This window comes from Narcine bancroftii, chromosome 10 (genome assembly GCF_036971445.1).
Source record: "Narcine bancroftii isolate sNarBan1 chromosome 10, sNarBan1.hap1, whole genome shotgun sequence".
Classification (NCBI taxonomy): Eukaryota; Metazoa; Chordata; class Chondrichthyes; order Torpediniformes; family Narcinidae; genus Narcine; species Narcine bancroftii.
In genome coordinates this window covers 65,133,832-65,153,347 of record NC_091478.1, presented here as the reverse complement: position 1 = coordinate 65,153,347, position 19,516 = coordinate 65,133,832, and the positions used below count along the sequence as shown (strand labels likewise).

Below are 19,516 nucleotides of genomic sequence, written 5' to 3'. Positions count from 1 at the left end.
AGCCAAGCACTTGGCTTCAGAAAGAACAAAATATGGTGACCAATAAAACAACAAACAAAAAACAAACAGCAAGTATGCACTGAGAAAAAAAATCTACCTGGAACCCAGTGGTGGGAGCTCCTGAACATGTTTGGTGGTGTCCCTCATGTCATAGATTAGGATAGAACCATTTATCAGACCCGCGTATACGTAGTTTGTGTCATCAGAGCACCAACAACAACTCCAGACAGGACGCTCAGTGTTATAGGTCTGTACCACTGTATTTGCAATCAAACTAGAGGGACAGAAGAGTTCATTTTTAATTTCGATTTGGGAAAAAAAGGACACAATAAACATTTTAGCACATTTAAGGTCAGCATTTTGCAAGGACAGAAAAAAAATGAACTTGGTTGATGAGACGGTGCAGAAATACAAAATTTCTCCCCTCAGGAACTATAACCAATTTTATGTCAGAAATGATGGGATTTGGGCACTTAGCTATCTCTGGGCTAATGGAGTGCTGTAAATTTACCTAGCTACTGTCAATTATTGCTTCTTGATCCCAGATTTCCTCACCTCCAGACCACAATCTGCGAGGACTAGAAAGAACGTCACCTCCTAAATCTCCATTAGTACCGGAGCACCACAGGGCTGCGTTCTTAGCCCCCTGCTCTATTCACTTTACACCAATGATTGCATGGCTCAGTACAACAACATCTACTTGTTTGCTGACGATACCACTGTAGTGGATTATAAAAAAAGGGCGATGAGTGAGCATGCAGGAGGGAGATTGAAAACTTGGCTGAATGGTGCACCAACAACAAACTCCGAATCAAAGTCTCCAAAACTAAAGAGCTGATTGTTGACTTCAGTAAGGGGAAAACCAAAGGTGTACGATCTCAGTGATCGTTAGGAAATCAGAGGTGGAGAAGGTGAGCAAATTTAAGTCTTTCCTGGACCAACATACTAATGACAACATGAAGAAAGCACGTCAGCGCCTTTACATCCTCAGGAGTTTGTGGAGGTTTGGTGTGACAACGGACACCCTGACAAATTTCTACAGGTGTGCTTCACGGTCTGGTATTGGGACACCAATACCTGACGGTAAAGCCTGCAAAAGATAGTGAATACAGCTCAAGACATTACAGGAAAAACCATCCCCACCTATGAGAACATCTACAAGAAATGGTGTCATTGGAGAGCAACAGCAATAATCAAGCATCCACATCACCCAGCACACACTCTGTTCTCACTGCTACCATCAGGAAAGAGGTATAGGTGCCACAAGACTCACACGAACAGCTACTACCCCTCCACCATCAGACTCAACAACAAACTCAAATGGACTCATTTAAGGGTGCTTACTTTGGCACTTTATTGAATTTTTTTCTCTCATTTTTTTTTACATTGAGTAGTTTTTTTTTGCACTAAATTGTAATTCTGCCTGGCTCACAGGAAAAAGGATTTCAGGTTTGTATATGATGTCATGTATGTACTCGGACAATAAATCTGAAATCTTCTAGGGCTGTCAATACACATGAAATCAAACTGATTGTGGACAGTACACACAATGCTTTGCAAGATCATTTTCGGAGGACATTAAGTACCTAAGCCACAGTTCCACATTACATCATCATCCATAAAATAATGAACCAACTACAAGCGATGACACCATAACTTCTTCCCAACTAGCTACATATTCCATTACTTGCCCAACCAGAGAGTGCAGTTGCAATTTCATGAGCAAATTTCTCCTTTCACCATCCCTCCAGCATATTCTGCCTGCACTTCCCACCTTTTTCCACTCCTCTTTCCTCTTGTACTCCATCACCATCCAAGTACACAGAGTTTTCTCATATACCTTCATGGCTTTCCTACTTCAGCCTTGTATTATGCTACACACCTTCAAAGATTTCAGCTTCCAATTTCATTAAATTCCAATTCCATAATGTTACAAGTCTACTTCCATGAAGTGGAACTAACATTAAACCTGCTTTCTCTCTCCAGCTGAAGATTTCTAGCACTTTCTTTTTATTTGCAAATTGCAGTACAGAGAGGCAGTTTCTTCAACTGATAGGCAGTAATTAATGATTCACAAAAATATGGCAATATTTCCATTCAATTAGCAACACCCATATATTCCTAGATTTATTTTTATATCTTGCATGGTGAGATTTAAACAAAACCTCTGGACAAAAACAATATAACTAAAATGAAACACTTAGGTGAAGGTGTAAGCATCAACTTTGGTTTTCCTCTAATTACTTCCATGTCCCTGCAGACATGCATGAGTGGGAAAAGTTCAGGCTTGGTTAGATGTGCTTGTGAGGGAAGTAGCTTGCTAACTGATTAGGTAGACTCAGATGTATACAGAGGCTAAAAAAAAGCCTAGGGCGTAATTGTTGCTTTTCATAGAAGCAGACAGAATTCAACACCTTAAAAAAAAGCGTGGGGGGGGAAAAATGAACTGGGTGAAAAAAGTATTCTGGAGATGGGCATCTGCAAATCCAATTGTGCAAGCTGTGAATTATCAGAAGTGGGATATTAGGAAATGTCAGTAGATACAAGTAGAAAATGTGCTGTTGACAAAGAACTATTGATTTAGCTAAATCACAAGGAGGCTCCATCAACATCCAACCATCCCCAATTCTCCAATTCTATCTCCACATCAAAGAGTCAGGGAACCTTCAGGGAAAAAAAATCCTCAGGGCAACTTAGTGGAGCAAAAAGAAAAACATAAACAATCTTTGAGCTCCTGCAAGAGTCACCAGGCAACATCCACAACAAAAATGATGCAAAGCTGATGGCCCGACAGTGCAAATTGCCATTTTGCCAATATTTCACCTCTTTTACAATTGCCACTGCAGCTCAATACGATTACCTGGTTAGTTTGACAGTATTGTCCAGTGATGCAGACAAGAGGACACTGTCATGTCGATCATTGAATGCCAAGCCTCTGATCTGTTTGGAATGGATTGGTATGTACTGGGTACTGCGGAAGTTCACTGCACTAATCTTCTTCACGCCACATCCTGTGGACCAGAAGGAAAAGGTGAGCCTTGCTGAAAAAAGTTCAATCATGGCAACTTTGATGAGCGGTGCAGAGTTACAAACAAGACTTCCTGCCCTCCCCATCAAATCCCAAACCCAAAGCTGTTGTCCATTCCAGGTCAAATCTTGGAGTCAAGCTAAGCAAAAAAAGTTAAATTTTCAACAGATAATAAGCACTGAATAAATGACAGATTGTGCTGCAAACAAAATCAGTACAAGATGGATGAAAGATTAAAAATACAAACTAACAATTGTTGATTAATCTACATCATATAGGAAGTACTTCAATAGCTCAAACCATTAAGAATGGAGATAATGTCAACAAAGAGATTAAGTCACAGAGAGGTGATTAACAAACAGAAGATTAAAAAATTATGGGAAATGACTGACAAAACATTATGATGAGATATGATGAACAGAAAATACAGCTAAAATGAGAGATTTTTGCAATCTACAATATAAATAACTGTCAATACTCTAATAAGTTTGTAAAAACCTCTCAAAATCTTACCAGGAAGGAGAGTAGTTTGAGGAGAAGGTTGGGACACAACAAGACAGCTCACTGCTGGACAGTATGCCATGACGCGACAGTTTCCACTCTGTGAAATCATGATGCCTTTCTCAAATTGATACTTGCACTGGGCTTGGCTGGAACTGATGTGACCACTTAAGGAGATACTGGAACTTGAGGGACCTTGAGAAGCACTTGGACCATGCTTGGCCATCAAATATCTCAGCTCCTGCAGCAATGATAGTAAAAATTAAACATACCTGCCAAGGAATTCAATATACACACACAATCCAGAAGAGTCAGTAAGAAACCAAGAATATAACAATATTCTTTATATTGTGTAACCTTTGAATATTTTAAATTTAACTGTAGGTGCATGCAAGAAACATTAATACACATACACCCAATGTTGAAAGTAAAGCCTCAAAATCAGCTAATGCATACACATCAGAAACAAGCCTGGTTTTAAAAAAAATCAGCTTCCACAGAGGTCCTATCTTCTAATGTTTGTTCAGTCTGAAATCTTGCATCTCTCCTGCAACTCTATTGCATTTCAAATAAATTTTAATAGTACCCCAACGGGAAAGTTGTGACTGCGCCCATTTTAACTGGAGTGATTCATAAGAAATAGGAGTAGGCCATCCGGCCCATTCAGCCTGCTCTGCCATTCAAGGAAATCGGGTCTCATCTGATGATAGACTCATCTCCACCTATCTGTGTTTTCCCCATATTCCTCAATTCTCCTACTATTCAATCATAATGAATCCAAAATTGTGCAATCTGAGAAAGGGAGACAAATAATGGGATCTTCACAGTGCATTCCACCCATCCAAACAGTAAGATGGGTAGATAAATGAAATAATAGTCTTCATGTTCTTGAAAAAAATATAGAGGAAGTCACACCAGACCAGTGGTGCACAATGTCCACACCGTAAGGCAAAAACAACCATGCGACATTTCTGTTCAGTGTGCCTCAGTTACTTGCAGCTCTTCACTTTCAGTTGCTTGCATTAGCTTCCTCAAATCTGGCTGCAGACAAGCAAGGCCACGTGACATTCAAGGCCTTGCTGCCAAAATTACAAGGCAGAACTGCATCAAAAGGGACTTATGTCACGTGTCGTGGTTTAGCAGATATAAACTGTCCAAAAATTGTCAAAATATCTGTTTTGCAGCACAATAGGGCTGTTTCCACAAAGCTCCAGTGATTTAGTTCAATCCTGATTTCAGATGCTGTCTGCATTGAGTCTGCACGTTCTCCCTGAAGCTGCCTCGCTTTCCCTTGTGAATTTCTGTTTCTTCCCACATCCCAAAAGCATGTGGGTTGGCTGATTAATTCCACTGTACATTGAGTGGTAAAATTGAGGGGGGGGGGGGGGTGATTAACAGGTATGCAGGAAGAATAAAATTAACTCAGTGTAGGATTGGTGTAGGTGAATACTTCATGGTTGGCACAGATTTGTGAAATTTGATCATTGAACCTTCTACCAATAGAAACAGGTCCTTTTTCCACTTTCCTTTCATCCATTTCAATTAGTTTTGTACAATTGTTAAAAGCTTCCTCAGAATGTTCTACAACTAATCATCGCTGTCAAAACTATCCTGTCCTGACAGCACAATTGAGTCCCTTCCCCATTCTCTAGTGCATTCTAACCTTTGGTGATCAGAACCTCATGCAGTGAAATTCTTTGCTGAACTATGGTTTTATATAGATTAACACTGATGGAAAACACAACTTTTCTGAGGGAGGGATGGGGGGAGAGGAGGGCTTATTGACATCCCAAATTGCTACTGAGGATAGGTAGTTAACACAGAGAACCTGAAGTTCTTAAATAATTTCACTGCTTTTAATACTCCCAAGATCTGATGAAGGGCACCTCAACATTGATATTTAATGACACCATCATCATTGCATCTCTATTCATCAAAACCTGGTGAGAATGGCAGGTTTTATCTATGACCCAATCTAATAACTGCTCTTTTTGGAGTTATTGAACCAGTCAATAACTCTACTACAGGTAGAGAAGGCTATGTCCTTGGCCAGCCACCATAGCCATTAACAGCGGTCAACCTACTCTTTTCCCTGGAACGAGCAAGGCTGACGACACTTCCGAGCTTCGACTCCCCAGCGCCGGTGGTAGAAGCAGAGGCCTGGAGCGGATGCCGTGCCCCTGGTTATGCTCTTGGTGGCCCCTGCAGGGGCCAGATGCTCTACCCCAGCACTAGGACCGGGCTAGGAATTGTCATGCCCGTGCCTCGTGACCTGCTGGACCTTGAGCCTTCTGGGAATTACTCAAGCCATAGTTCTTGGGCCTTCTGAGCGACCTTCCTTGGGTCGGTAAAGCTCTCTTGGGCCAGTAACGGCCAGATGACCTCGGGCAGATGGTTGAGGAAAACGCGCTCAAAGAGTGGGCAGTTGGTGTGATCACCCATGAGCACGAGCATCTCGTCCATCAGGGACCTGTCCTCCAAGGCGTCGAGGTGCAGGATCCGAGCGGCACGCTGGCGCCTGGATAGTCCGAGGGATCTGGTGAGCACTCGCTTGATGGTCTCGTATTTGTCTTCGGCGGGTGAGTGCTGAACGAGGTGCAGCACGCGTTTGGCAGTGGCCTGGTCCAGGGCAGCAACCACATGGTAGAATTTGGTCGTGTCAGATGAAATCTGGTGGAGGTGAAACTGAGCCTCCATGTGGCCGAACCAGGTCTCCGGCTCCTGAACCCAGAAGTCAGGCAGCTTGACGGCTATAGCACTGATCCCAGGTTTGCTCATGATGGGTTCAAAGACGTTTGAACCAGTTGGGGTCACCAAATGTTGCGACAGCTACACTACTACTGAAAGAACACACAACCAGACGGGTTAAGCTCAGTGAGCAGAACTGATTTATTGTAGGCTGCTGGGCTGGACTTATACTCCCAGCCCGGACCTGGCTGGGTACCGCGCTGGGGGGCGCTGACGTCACCCGGGCGTCACGTGGTCCCCCAGTGTGGGCTTCTGAGCCCTGTGCTGAAAAGAAGGGGAAACCCCTCTGACGGTGCCATTTTGGCCGGCTTCCCCGCCACGTGGATTACAAGCAGGGTCGGTTCGCCTGCCTAGTGGCATGCCTAGTGGCATGCCGCCACACTTTAATATTACAGCGTTCATACAAACCCACAATGCACTGCTCTATCTGATAGTTGTAATAAGTGTGCAAAGATGGAGTTGCAGTGAGCCATCTCAATGGAGATTTTTGTTCCCCCATGAAATGATGGGGAGTGGGCTGGCTGTGCTATAAAGTAAATTCTTTAATCAGTGAAATTTTGTTTTGTCTCACATTCATGCATCTGGAATTCTCATATAACCCAGAATATATATTTTTTAATATTCGGCCTTTGACTTACTAAAGTTCGGTTGAACTTGATGAAATGCCATTAGGACGATATACAAACCAGTGAATACATTACACTGCCCTTTTGGCATTTAGAATCAAGTGATTTAATTTAAGTGGTAGCTAATTACCATAAGCATTCTTTTTGAAGACTTGGCACTTCTTGTGATAATGAGTTCAATCATTTTAGATTTGCTGTATTTTTACATAAATGCTGCTTAGCCTTAAAATATAGAGTTGCAATGAGGACCAGATAGTGCAAGAAGAAAATTCAGCAACATATTTAAAGGTTTATGCATGGAAGGCAACTGAGTGAGGTACAGTAATTCTTTTGAGAAATTCTCATGTAACTGGCACCCCACACCCGCCCCCACCCCTTCAAAGATGCCAGAATAGGTGAGGGCATGCTACATGTACCATTATTACACAGCAGAGTATCAAATGACCAGCACTCAAAACCAGTACACCGGTCAGACACCTGGTATGTAGAATAGCCTCATCAGTTGTACAATTTCAGCCTCAACTTTGTATACATCAGCAGACTTGCTGTATGCATAATCATTCCTCACTGTGTGTAAATAACTACATACAAAAGAACTGGTATGCGCAGCAACATACCTCAAGAAATATCCCCAAAACTGCATCCATAAATACACCAAATCCTCTCTCTCATAATAGTAAAACAAGACTACAATCTCCCCCCTCTGATCACCTCCCTGAATTTTCTCTGGACCTGCAGAGTAGTAGCTAGAAATACTGTGTTGTGGAAAAGTTAATTCTGTACATCCATTTGATAGTAACATTTCACGGGGATTTGTAATTCTCTGACCTGCAGCTGTTTACGTAACTTGGAACATTCATCTGTCAAGAACTGCAGTTGGAGACGACATTGAGCAGATTCCAGCTCTGCCTTTCGGCGCAACATTTGCTCTTTCTCCAAATCACTGTCCATGAGAAAGGAATAAGAAAAATCAAATCAACTTTAAGGAAATCCAAAAGGAAAAATGAAATTAAATTACAATGATTGCAAGGGAACATGACAAATTCATATTAAAACAATTAAAATTCCACATTTTGGACAGAGAACAAAGAGGTAAATTTTATTATGCTTACACAATTCCCACGATCCTAAAGCACTTTACAGACAATTAATTATTCACAGTGTGTCACTCAAGTAGAAAACAGTAGCCAATTTGCAAATAGCGAACTGTAGCAAATGTGTCAGTGAGAAATGAAGAATGAGAAAATGATCAGATGTAGTCGAGTCGAAGCTTAGTAAAAGTCATTTACTCAAACAGTCACCTGCAGCTTTTTAAAACCTCGCACATTCCAAATGACGTCATCGCATTGTGACATCATGACATCACTCGGAACATCCTGAACCAGTTCAATTAAGCCTTCGGTGAGCTGCTACAGAACCATTACAAATAATTGTGAAAATTAACAAATTACCAGTTTTTGGCTATGATAAAGTACAAAATTGGTCAAAAATTAAAAACAGTGGAAAAATTGGAAATCTTCTGCATTGATCTGCAAAAGAATGTTGCAGTTTTACCTCAAATTAGAGTACCATGCAACTAAAAGTCCTTCAACACAACTTGAATTCCAGTCTAAAATCCCTAGAGTGGAACTGAAATATTCAATCATCAAAAGGTGATATTTGATATCACAGACATTAATTTAAAACTTTCTACAATGGATCAAAATACAAATCTGAAGGGATCAGATTAAGGAATTATATCATTATCTTTCCTCTAAGCTGTAGTTAATTTTCAAGATATAGAAATTATTGCAGAAGGCTATTGTGTACTTGAGGGAGGTGGATGGAAAAAGGTACAAAATGAAAGATGCTGCCTGAGAAATGGATACCTGAGAAATCAATAGTAACAAAGAAACTTGCTAGGGCACTTTAAAGATCAACTGCAATGGTGTGGGTTGAGAGCCAAATGTGTACAGGTTGGATCTTTAAGACAATCCAACAGTTGTGATATTTCTATTTTTTCAATATTTACAACATTTTCAACCTTATTCAAGCTCTCACAATATTCCAATAACAAGTTAGTTTCTCTAGACATCTGGTATACTCAGATAAGTACTACAAACAGGCTGTATTTGAATATTTTTGACACCAGATCATTCTGCTTACTTAAGAATTAAATCAAGTTTCTCCACAACCTCCAATGTTGGTCATTCCCTGCTGCAGCTTGGTAGCCCTACTGAATTAAAGCAGCCTTTTGTATCTTTACAAGTGGAAAAGAGAAAAATTATTTTAAATGGAGTATACCTCTTTAATCGCTCTTGTTCACTGGTGTCCACAGCTTTCAGCACTCGGGTATACAGTAACACCACATCTGACCTCTTAGCTTTTTTATTGCACTGCAATATCCAAATAAAATTTTTAGCTAGTTCTGTTCAATAATTAAATCAGTCTCAATTTTTTTTTCCAAACCAAATCTGGCTTTGCAACAAAACGTTTGAAACCTCTTCTGCCACCAGCCCTCTATAAATATCCCATGACATATAAAATTTGTAATTCTTCTGGCATTTTAATCTTTCCTATTTTTGGGCATCAGGGAGAATTTAGTTTCCTCTGTACCAGGATACTCAGTAGCCCATCCCTGAATTTTGATATAATTCCTTTTAAAAAATCATTTTTATTTTTCACAGATTTCCACTGCAAATGCTCAAAAGTGGTGGACTCTGAATAAATGACCAACCCAGCCAGAGATGAATCACAAGAGACCTTCAGACTATTTTAATCAATAACTGCTTAATTCCTTCTTTCTCTCATCAAAATCTTATCAGTGCAAGACCATAACCAAGTCATAGTTAAGAAAAAATAGTGGTGATCTGAAGAACTTTAAGCTTGCTTTGCCATTCAGAAGGGTTAGGATTGAATCTCTACTCACTCCAATTTCACTATTCTACCATAATCATATGATCTTGATCGTAATAACCAAAAATGCAAATCTTAATTTGGAATACACCTATTGCTTGAAGAGCCACTAGCTTCAGATAGACATTTAAAAACTTTAAGAGAAGCAGTTCTCATTCAGTTCATTGTCCAACTCCTTACTGTCCATGTTCCATGTATTTGTGTTCTTTCCAACCAGGTGAAATAGCCACTAAAAATCTCACCTAAGCAGCCTATAAAGGATTTTAATTGTGTCAACATTATCTCTCTCCTCCTCCCCCCACCCCAAAAAATGGTCAAAGATCACATACTTTTGGAGATGTAAATTCTTGATTCTCATTCCCAATTATTATATTGCAGACTTACCTGTGGACACTTTCCTCCTTGCCCCCTCAACCACCGATCAATGCAAGTAAACCCAAATAGATGGCCACATCGCAGAGCAGCAAGACGGTGTTCTCCTGCATTAGTCCATGGCTCAAAACAGATCGAGCAAGTATCTCCCTCATCGTCAGAGACCGCATTGGTGGCCTGTAAACTTGTTTCATCTTTCTTTTCATTTAACGCATCTTCTAAATGGCTCTTCTAAATGCAAAATATTCGATGGGAGATGACTATTACAAATCCATTTTGTTCTCCTGGTGCAAGACAGCACAAGAATATACCCAAATTCTAATTGTAATTGCAAATACATCTTCATTGAGTTTACCAAAAATGAAAATATCCTTCAACTTCCTATCTCTACAGGAATGTGGAAAAGTCCTTTTGCTCAATTTCTCTGCCTTGCTCAACAGTCAGTTCTAGAGTACTGCTCGAGATGTACTGAGAGTAGGTTGACTAATCAACTCTTTAGAGAGGTTGAAGAGGTCTGTATTTTCAATTAGTGCATGCAATTGAAAGGCAGCATAGAGCAGGGAGGAAAAAGTATGGCGATGTAAAAAATGCAACCCAAGCTGGAAGCATTCTTATGGGTCATTCAATTCCTACTACAGACACGATCATAAAATCTAGTTTCAAGGGCACATAGGCACAACCAACTGAAGGAAAATTTTATCAACTGCTTTTGCACTATTCAATTTAATTTGTATCAAATTATATAATAAATGTCTGCATTTTTAAATCTCTGGAATTCAAAAGGATTCAACTTTAAGATTGGACACTGATTGAAAACATTGGTGGAAAATGCTTGTTTACTGAAATAAATCCTTGGTTACCAATCCTTAACTTTGAATTATTGTAATTACTTCACCTGAGAATTAACTTAGATGTGAAATTAATATCTCAGCAATGCATATTGTTAATATCAATAGTAAGGCAAGGTCTCAACTATCATTACTTTATCATCATTACTAACATAAGGTATCATTCATTCCACAGCCATATCAACAAGGCAAGTGATGAACATCAAGAGAATCAGGATCAATGTCACAAACCACAAGCAGTTCAATCAAGAACTCAATCTAAAGACAACAGGAGGTCATTTAGCTCTGTGCTTTCAAGCAGACCATGACCAATCTATACTTTAGTTTCATTTAGATTATATCTAAAAATAATTTCTCTGCCCCAGAGGCAGATCCCATTTTTTATTCAGAGAGATGCAGCACAGAAATAAATCCTTCAATTCCACATCAACCATCAATTAAGATTAATCCTACATCAATGCCATTATCAGCTGCCCCAGATTCCACTATTTATATATTGACTGGGACAATTTACCAACCAACCAGCACATCTTCAAGACATGGGAAGAAATGGGAGCAATGGGACAAACAAAACACCAGAGGAGTTTACTATTGTGAAGAGGCTGCGGCACGAGCTGCAACACCATGCTGCTCTAGTTAATTGCCACTGAGATATCAACAATCCAAATAAAGCAAATCACAGAAGAGTAAATTTCCAACAGACGTCATCTAATTTATGGACCACAGCATCAAGTTTTTTTTGGATCAAAATTGGCAGAAATTCTGACCTGCTGCTCTTGATGTGTAGACTGTGCATCCTCATTCTCAACACTCTGTGCTGATATGGGGTTCCCCACTGCCACAGGGCTAGATGGAGCTGCAGAAGCAGAGGACACTGCATTGAAAGGAAAAGTGACACCTTCAAGAACTTGGGTTGTGAATAGGCACACAAATAAAACAGTTTGTGAAATTGAATTCCCATCTATCAAAACGTAATGTTAATTCTTCTTCTGAACATTTCAGCACACACTTGAAAGCCATTAAAGCTACAATTATTTTCATGATAACGGAAATGAATGCAAACATTCAAAATATTTTGTCCACAGCAAAAATATTTTTAGGATATGACCAATGCAGACAAGCCTGGTGCTTTATTGCCCAGCTTGGTTCAATGCTGCCCATCTGTTGCTGGATTACAGCTACAAATTGGGTAAACCAGGAAAGACCAGTAGGCTTCATTTCCTAAAGACAGTGAATCAGTAAAAAAAATTATACAATGTGTGCCAGCTTAATGGTTATAACCCCAAAAAAATTCTGCCAAGGTCTAATTTCAAAATGAGCAGCCAAGTAAACAAGGCAAGGACAGAAGAATAATCAAAAAACATTTCTAGGCTGATTTCAAGTCACAATCAAACAAGGACATTTTGCTCATTGTTTTCAGTCTTGTGAAAGTAGATCAGTAGAAGCAGTAAAGGCCAAATTAATGGCACCATTCACATTTGACAGATACATTTGGAGCAAATGAAAAGATAACTTATTTTTTAAGGGAGCAGGACAATGAATTTAAAAAGGAAATCAGATCATGGGGTCAGTGTGATATCAAATTGATGGCACTGCTGAATAAAAAGATAATGGTGTGACAAGAAACTAACGTATCTTACATGCGCAAACAAAGTGGAAAAACAGAGAAACAGAGGGCGTATAGTAGATGGAATTCACTTTAGTGACAATTGATAAAGAGCAAATATTAGACAAGAACAAGAAGACAATTTCGGAAGACTGAAAACCACAACATAACGTATATACCATGTAACAGTCAATCCCCCCCTTTTTTGGCCCCCAAATTATGCATTTTCATATGACCTTGTAAAACTCATCCCCTTTTTTAACCCCAACCGCCCACCCATCTGAGTTCAATATCCCAACTGCAGATCCTTGTTCTGGCCACCCGCCCTCCAGAGCTCCCGATGCCCCAACCATGGACCCTTTCCCCAGCTTCCAACCCACCAGAGCTCCCAACACCCCAGCCACCATAGAGCTTTGGACGCACACACACCTACCGGTCCCAGCCACCCTAGTTTCCAACACCTTGAACAACACAGGTACTTACTGTGGTCAAAAGGATGACCTGTATAAAAGTTGAACCCCAAATGTGACCGGAAAAAAATGGTCCAAAAAATTCAATGATTATATGAGTATGTACGATATTTATCATGACTTTAGTATCCTCAGCACCCTCCACTCCCAAAAGCACAAAACAAATCGAAGTGCATTCATTAACAAATGCAAGAGTTTTAGGAAGTCAGACTGTGAACTCTGTCCTTGCACAGGTGAACTCATCTTCTGTGAGGACACAGTTTTGGGTTGTGCTACCACCATACTGATTGAGCTAGATGAGGGGCAGATCCTGAAAATCAAATCTTGTGCCATAACGAGGCATTGTGGGATTTCATAATGCAGATTTGTATATCACTTCACAATGTAACCTAGTCATTAATCAAACCACACACTATCTTTGCCATCAAGCCAGGGGTGCAATCCAGATTCAATGAAGGGTGCATGCCAGAAGCAGCACCAGGAATGCAAAATACTAGATGCCAACTTGCTGACACACAACTAGGACCAAAAGCCAATTATTATTTGAAATTATTGCCATCCTGCCGTTATGGATGATGTTGGATATCGACATCACTGCCTTCATTAGGCTGGATCGAAACAGCCACAAACAAGAGGATGAAGTGTCAGACTAGGCTGAAGTATTTACAATCACCTACAACAGAATATCAGCTTCCTTCCCCTCCCAATCTCAGAAACCTGTTAATTTGATTTGGTGGTGAAAAAAATAGAGAAAGTCTAAATGCTTCAAAGGCAAGCCGAAGAAAAATTTGCACATGTGGCGGCCTGCCGTGGCAGCAATCGAGCCAGTACTCTGGTCAGCGAGTATAACCAAAGGCCAGCAGCCCGCGCAGAGGCACTGGCCCCAACAAGCAAACTGGTGGGTGAATGGCAAGGGCAGCTTAAAGGCCAATGACCCCAAAATGGCACTGGCCTTGCTGTGCAACCAACAGACAGGGACAGCGCACAATGAAAAAGGGGATTGTTATGCAGTAAAGTACCCACACGCAGGAAACCTGCTTTTGTTATGCATGTTGTGATGTCAACCAAGAGGGGCCATAACAGAAACAGTGCAAGTGTATATATATATATAAAACTCAGAGCTTAATCTGACTACACTACGTGTGAGTCTTTTTTTGGGTACCATGCAGCTACAACTGGTGACCCTGATGGTTTAGACAGATTCTAAACCCAGCAATGAGCGAACAGGTAGCAGTCAACGCAGTCGCTCACAAGCTGCCGACCTTCTAGATGAATCAACCCTTGCGTGTGGTTTGAGGCATAGTTCCAGATCCAGCAGATAACAGCAGAATTCACCCAGTACTATCATGCAGTGAGCACCCTGGACCAGGACACAGTAGGCTGGATGGCCAACTTCATCCAGGAGCCTCCAATGGAAGGTGCGTACCATAGCCTTCAAGGACTTACTGATCAAGACCTTTTGGCTCTCAGTGTGAGAGAGGGGCATGTCTGCTCCACCTGGACAGGCCCCTGTCAGCCCTCACGAACGAGATGCTGGCCTTCCTGGGCAAACTCGAGCCCTGCATCATGTTTGAGCAGGCATTCCTGGAGTAACTGCCTGAGGATATTCAAATGCTCCTGGGCTGACACTGATTTCAGCAACCCCTGGAAAGTCGCAGCGCGAGCAGATGGTCTGTGGAAACAGAAGAGAGAGTGCTCGGCATCCGTTGGTCTCATCACTAAACCCCGCAGCCTAAGAGAACAGCAGCACCCCAGAGGAGGTGATCCAGATGATCAGTGGTGTTTCTACCACCAGAAATGGGGCTCTGGCAGCCATGCACACACATTTCAGGGATACACTGGGGCCAGCCGTCGCTAATGGCCACATTAGCTGGCCACCAAGATAGCCTCCTGTATGCTTGGGACCGCCAGTCCAGACGACACTTTCTCATTGACACAGTCCGGACGATGCTTCCTCATTGACAAAGGAGCAGAGGTCAGGGTCTTGCCCCCATCGGGCCCCAGGCTGAGGGCTGCCAACAACAGCACGATTCAGACCTACAGTATCCCCAAGGCCCAACTGCAGTTGGGAGGCAGTCTCTTCTCGTGAGTGTTCACGCTGGCAGCATTGGAAAAGCCGCTCCTCGGGGTAGACTTCCTGTGCGCCCACAGCCTGTTAGTGGACCTCAAGGAAAGGAGATTGGTCCACACCAAAACTTTTCAAACCTTCCTCTTCAAAGACACCAGGCACCCAGCACTCCACCTGGACTGGGTACAGAGATCGGTCGAGTGCGGCAGGGTCCTGACCGAGTTCCCTTCAGTGCCCACCCACCAATTCACCACAGTGATGCCCCGACATGGAGTACAGCACCACATCCTGACCCAGGGTCTGCTGCTCCACGCAGGGGCAGGACACCTTCCTCTGGAGAAGCTCCTGCTGGAGACGGAGGAATTCAGGAAGATGGAGGAGCTCAGCATCATACGGCAGTTGGAAAGCCCTGGGCTTCTCCCCACATGGTACCTAAAACAACTGGGGGCTGGAGACCATGCAGCAACTACCACCGGCTCAATGAGGCCACAACATCAGATCAGTACCAGGACTTCGCAGCTAACCTGCACGGGGCAAGGATCTTCTCCAAGGTGGACCTCGTGCAGGGATATCATCAGATCCCAGTATACCCCGATGATATCTCCAAGACTGCCATCATCACCCCGCTCAGCCTCTTTGAATACTTCCGAAATGCCACACAGACCTTGCAGCGACTCATGGATGCAGTGGGCTGAGACCTGGATGGCACCTTTGTGTACCTGTACGACATCCTGGTGGCGAGCAGGAACCAACAGGAGCATATGGTGCACCTCCATAACCTGTAAACCTGACTGAGCGAGTTCAGCCTGACAATCAACCAAATGCCAGTTCGGATTGGAGGCCATCGACTTCCTGGGCCACAGGATAACCGGGGAAGGAGCCACACCGCTACTCAGTAATAAAGATGCCATCCAGAAGTTCCCCAGACCCAACACAACCCAGGGACTCCAGGAGTCGTGGGGATGATCAATTTCTATCACAGGTTCATCCCCTTAGCTGCCTGGATCATGCAACCCTTGTTCACCCAAATGGCAAGCAAGGTGAAGGACATCACCTGGGACAAGGAGTCAGCAGGCCAAGGAAGCCCAAGCAGACGCTGCTCTCCTGGCACATCCCAGGTCAGATGCCCCAATGGCCCTGACAGTGAATGCCTCAGGAACAGCAATCAGCAGAATTCTGGAGAAGCAGATCGAAGGAAGTTTGCAGCCACTGGCTTTCTTCAGCAAACATCTGCGGCGTCCGAAATTGAAGTATAGGGCTTTCGACAGAGAGCTACTGGCACTGTACTTAGCAATCCGCCACTTCAGATACTTCCTAGAGGGCAGGTCCTTCACGGCTTTCACAAACCCCTGACTTTCACCTTGGCTAAGATCTCAGACTCCTGGTCAGCCCACTAGCGACGACACCGGTCTTAAAACTCTGAGTATACCACAGATGAAAAGCACGTCTCTGGCAAGGACAACGTGTTGCACTATCCAGGCAAAGTATCCAAGCGCTGTCAAGGGGAGTGGACTTCGTGGCACTGGTGGAGGTGCAGCAGAAAGACGAAGAGATGCTCCAATTCAGGACTGCAGCTCCAGGACATCCCAGTCGGCACAGGTAACACCACCAACCTATCAGAGCCATTATCCCAGCGGCTTGGAGACGACAGGTTTTTGACTCCATCTACAGAGTGGCTCACCCATCCATCAGGACCACGGTCTGGCTGGTGGCCAGCAAATACACGTAGCATGGATTACAGAAACAGGTCAGCGGGTGGGCAAATTCGTTCACGCAGTCCCAAGCAACCAAGGTTCAGCAGCACACTAAGACCCCACATCAGCACTTTGAGCCCACAGAACAAAGGTTCGACCACATCCACGTGGACATAGTAGGACCCTTGCAGGTATCCCAGGGTTTCCGTTATCTGTTCACAATGGTTGACCACTTCCTCCAGGTGGCCAGAAGCAGTCCTGCTGGCAGAAATGTCCACAACCTCATGTGCCAGGGCCTTCATCTCGTTCTGGCTGGCATGGTTCAGGTTACCATCCCACATCACATCCGACAGAGGGACCTAGTTCACCTCCAATCTGTGGTCCGACCTTGCCAGCCTGTGGGGTGCCCAGCTAAATCACACAACAGCTTACCACCCATAGTCCAATGGGTTGGTGAAGCGCTTCCACAGGCATCTCAAAACCATGCTCATGATCAGACTCCAAGGACCTAACTGGGTAGACGAGCTACCATGGGCGCTGTTGGGCATCCGCACTGCGCCCAAGGAGGACCTCAACACCTCTTTGGCTGAATTCATCTACAAAGCTCCACTGATTGTCCCGGGAGAATTCGTACTATCCCCAGGCTGACAGCAGGACGACTCAGCAGGCTAAGGGTAAGAGTTGGCAACCTGGTCCCAATTCCACCTTCCAGGCACGGACACGCAAGGACCAACATGCCCAGAGATCTGCAGGACTGTGAGTATGTTTTTATTCGCAGGGGCCCACATCATCCACTGCCTCAGCGGCCATCAAGGGTCCATTCCAGGTCATCTGCAACAACGAGGCCACATTCGAGCTGGAGGTTGGAGGCAAGACCAAGGTCTTCACCACAGACAGGCTGAAACCAACACATCTGGACCCAGTGCGCCTGGTAAAGACACCAGCACCACACCAAAGAGCCAGGCCACTGAAGGTTACAGAGACTTTGCCTCTAGGCACCAAGGACAATACCGCCGGTTCAAGGGGCGGGTGTTATGTGGCAGCCTGCTGCGGTAGCGCCGGCACTCCGGGCCGCGAGCATAACCAAAGTCCAGCAGCCTACACAGCGGCACTGGCCCCAGCCCCAACAAGTGAACCGGAGGGTGAACGGAAAGGGCAGCTTAAAGGCCTGTGACCGCAAAATGGCGCTGGCCTTGCTGCGCAGCCAACAGGCAGGGACAACACGCAGGGAAGAAGGTCATTGTTAGGCAGGAAAGTACCCACATGTTGTGATGTCACCTATGAGTGGTGGGGGGGGGGGGGGGTGTTGCCACACAAGAACAGTGCAAGTATAAAAGTTGGGCCTGAGCCCTAACAAATCTCAGAGCTTAACCTGACTACACTAAGCGCGTCTTCTTTCGAGTAGTGCACAGCTACACACATATAATTGTTAACAGCACTTATTCGCAAAATTTGGGTTCTTCCAAAACCCCATCTCCACACCTATACAGACCAAGTTCAAATTCCAGAGGAGAGGACTGACAATACAATGTGACCAAGTAGGCATCAAATGGATGTTGTAACATTGAATTCAATGGAAATTAAGGAAAACACACAAGGGCTGGAGAGATTCCAGGGAAAATTACCATAACTTTCCCTGGAAAATCCCTGAAAAAGCTCATTGTTGCAGGAAATTGTCTGAGCAGTCATTGATCAAACACTTTCAATTACCTCTTGGTTATTTTGGAAGTAATGACTGTTGATGAATACAAAGCATTCAGTTCCTCACAAGCCTTCAGCAAGATCTGGACAAGAGGCAAGTAAAATTTGCATCACACAAGTGTCAAGTGGTGATCATCTGCTACTAGAGTCAATCCACCTTCTCTTTGCATTCGATAGTACAGATAACATCCTGGAGATTACTGATGAAAAATTTAACTGGTCCTGCCATTACAATCTAACAATGCTTTTAATTTTGTTTGGGACTAAAGGGACTTGGTTAGTACTAACAAAGGAACAGCAAGAGAAAATTCAAAATAATAGTTTTTAATTAAACTATTAAATAACATAACATTTCTTACTTATCTCTAAACTTAACCCCACTATATACAAATGTATTATGTGTATGTGTATAATTAATATCCCACTCTGAAAAGCCAATTGTTAAAACTTCAGCATCATTTTGGACTTGCTTGAAGGTCTTAAATTTTCAGTTCAGAAATAATTATAAAGCACTTTTAAACATCAGGTCCCTTTAAACTCAATTCTTTCGATGAGTTGTCATTGAAATATTATTTAAATCGAAGTGACCTTCTTCTGATCCACCAATGTATCTCCTGTGAAAAGGAGAATACAATTCCTCTCTTTCCAGGGTCAAATCTTCATTTGATTGAAGATTTTGGAATTTGTTCTCCAAACAATGAGACGGTCCTCTTTATCTTAAAAAGACAAAAGTAGACTTCTCTTTTGAAATCTACTTATTCTGTGCCCCCCTTTTCTAAGAAGTAACACAAAACAGTATCTATTCTGGTTACTGGAATTCAATCTGGTCTTCCACCAGATTACAACTCCTGTGTGTCTCACAAGGTTTTGATTTCTGAAACTGATCCAAAAATGTCTATCTGAAGCTCCCAGAGCATACTGTGCATGCTCCAACACAATACCCAAATGCAATGTGCATG

The 19,516-nt window shown here is 43.1% G+C and overlaps 1 protein-coding gene and 1 long non-coding RNA gene across 3 annotated transcripts in view; one reads left to right on the top strand and one right to left on the bottom strand.

Moving 5' to 3' along the window:
• Positions 1–19,516, bottom strand: part of rfwd3 (ring finger and WD repeat domain 3) — a 53,755-nt gene that overhangs the window by 14,483 nt on the left and 19,756 nt on the right. For both annotated transcript variants that reach the window (XM_069901157.1, XM_069901158.1), the window contains exons 4-10: positions 11,786–11,892; positions 10,183–10,401; positions 9,187–9,278; positions 7,732–7,846; positions 3,542–3,770; positions 2,861–3,011; positions 98–274 (exon numbers count right to left, since the gene is read on the bottom strand). In XM_069901157.1, coding sequence (XP_069757258.1) covers positions 98–274; positions 2,861–3,011; positions 3,542–3,770; positions 7,732–7,846; positions 9,187–9,278; positions 10,183–10,401; positions 11,786–11,892 — 1,090 coding nt within the window. The remainder of the gene's footprint in view (positions 1–97; positions 275–2,860; positions 3,012–3,541; positions 3,771–7,731; positions 7,847–9,186; positions 9,279–10,182; positions 10,402–11,785; positions 11,893–19,516) is intronic.
• On the top strand, positions 8,264–12,832 carry LOC138744657 (uncharacterized). The gene is made up of 3 exons (XR_011345681.1): positions 8,264–8,304; positions 10,177–10,308; positions 11,194–12,832. It is a non-coding gene; the product is annotated as an uncharacterized lncRNA (long non-coding RNA).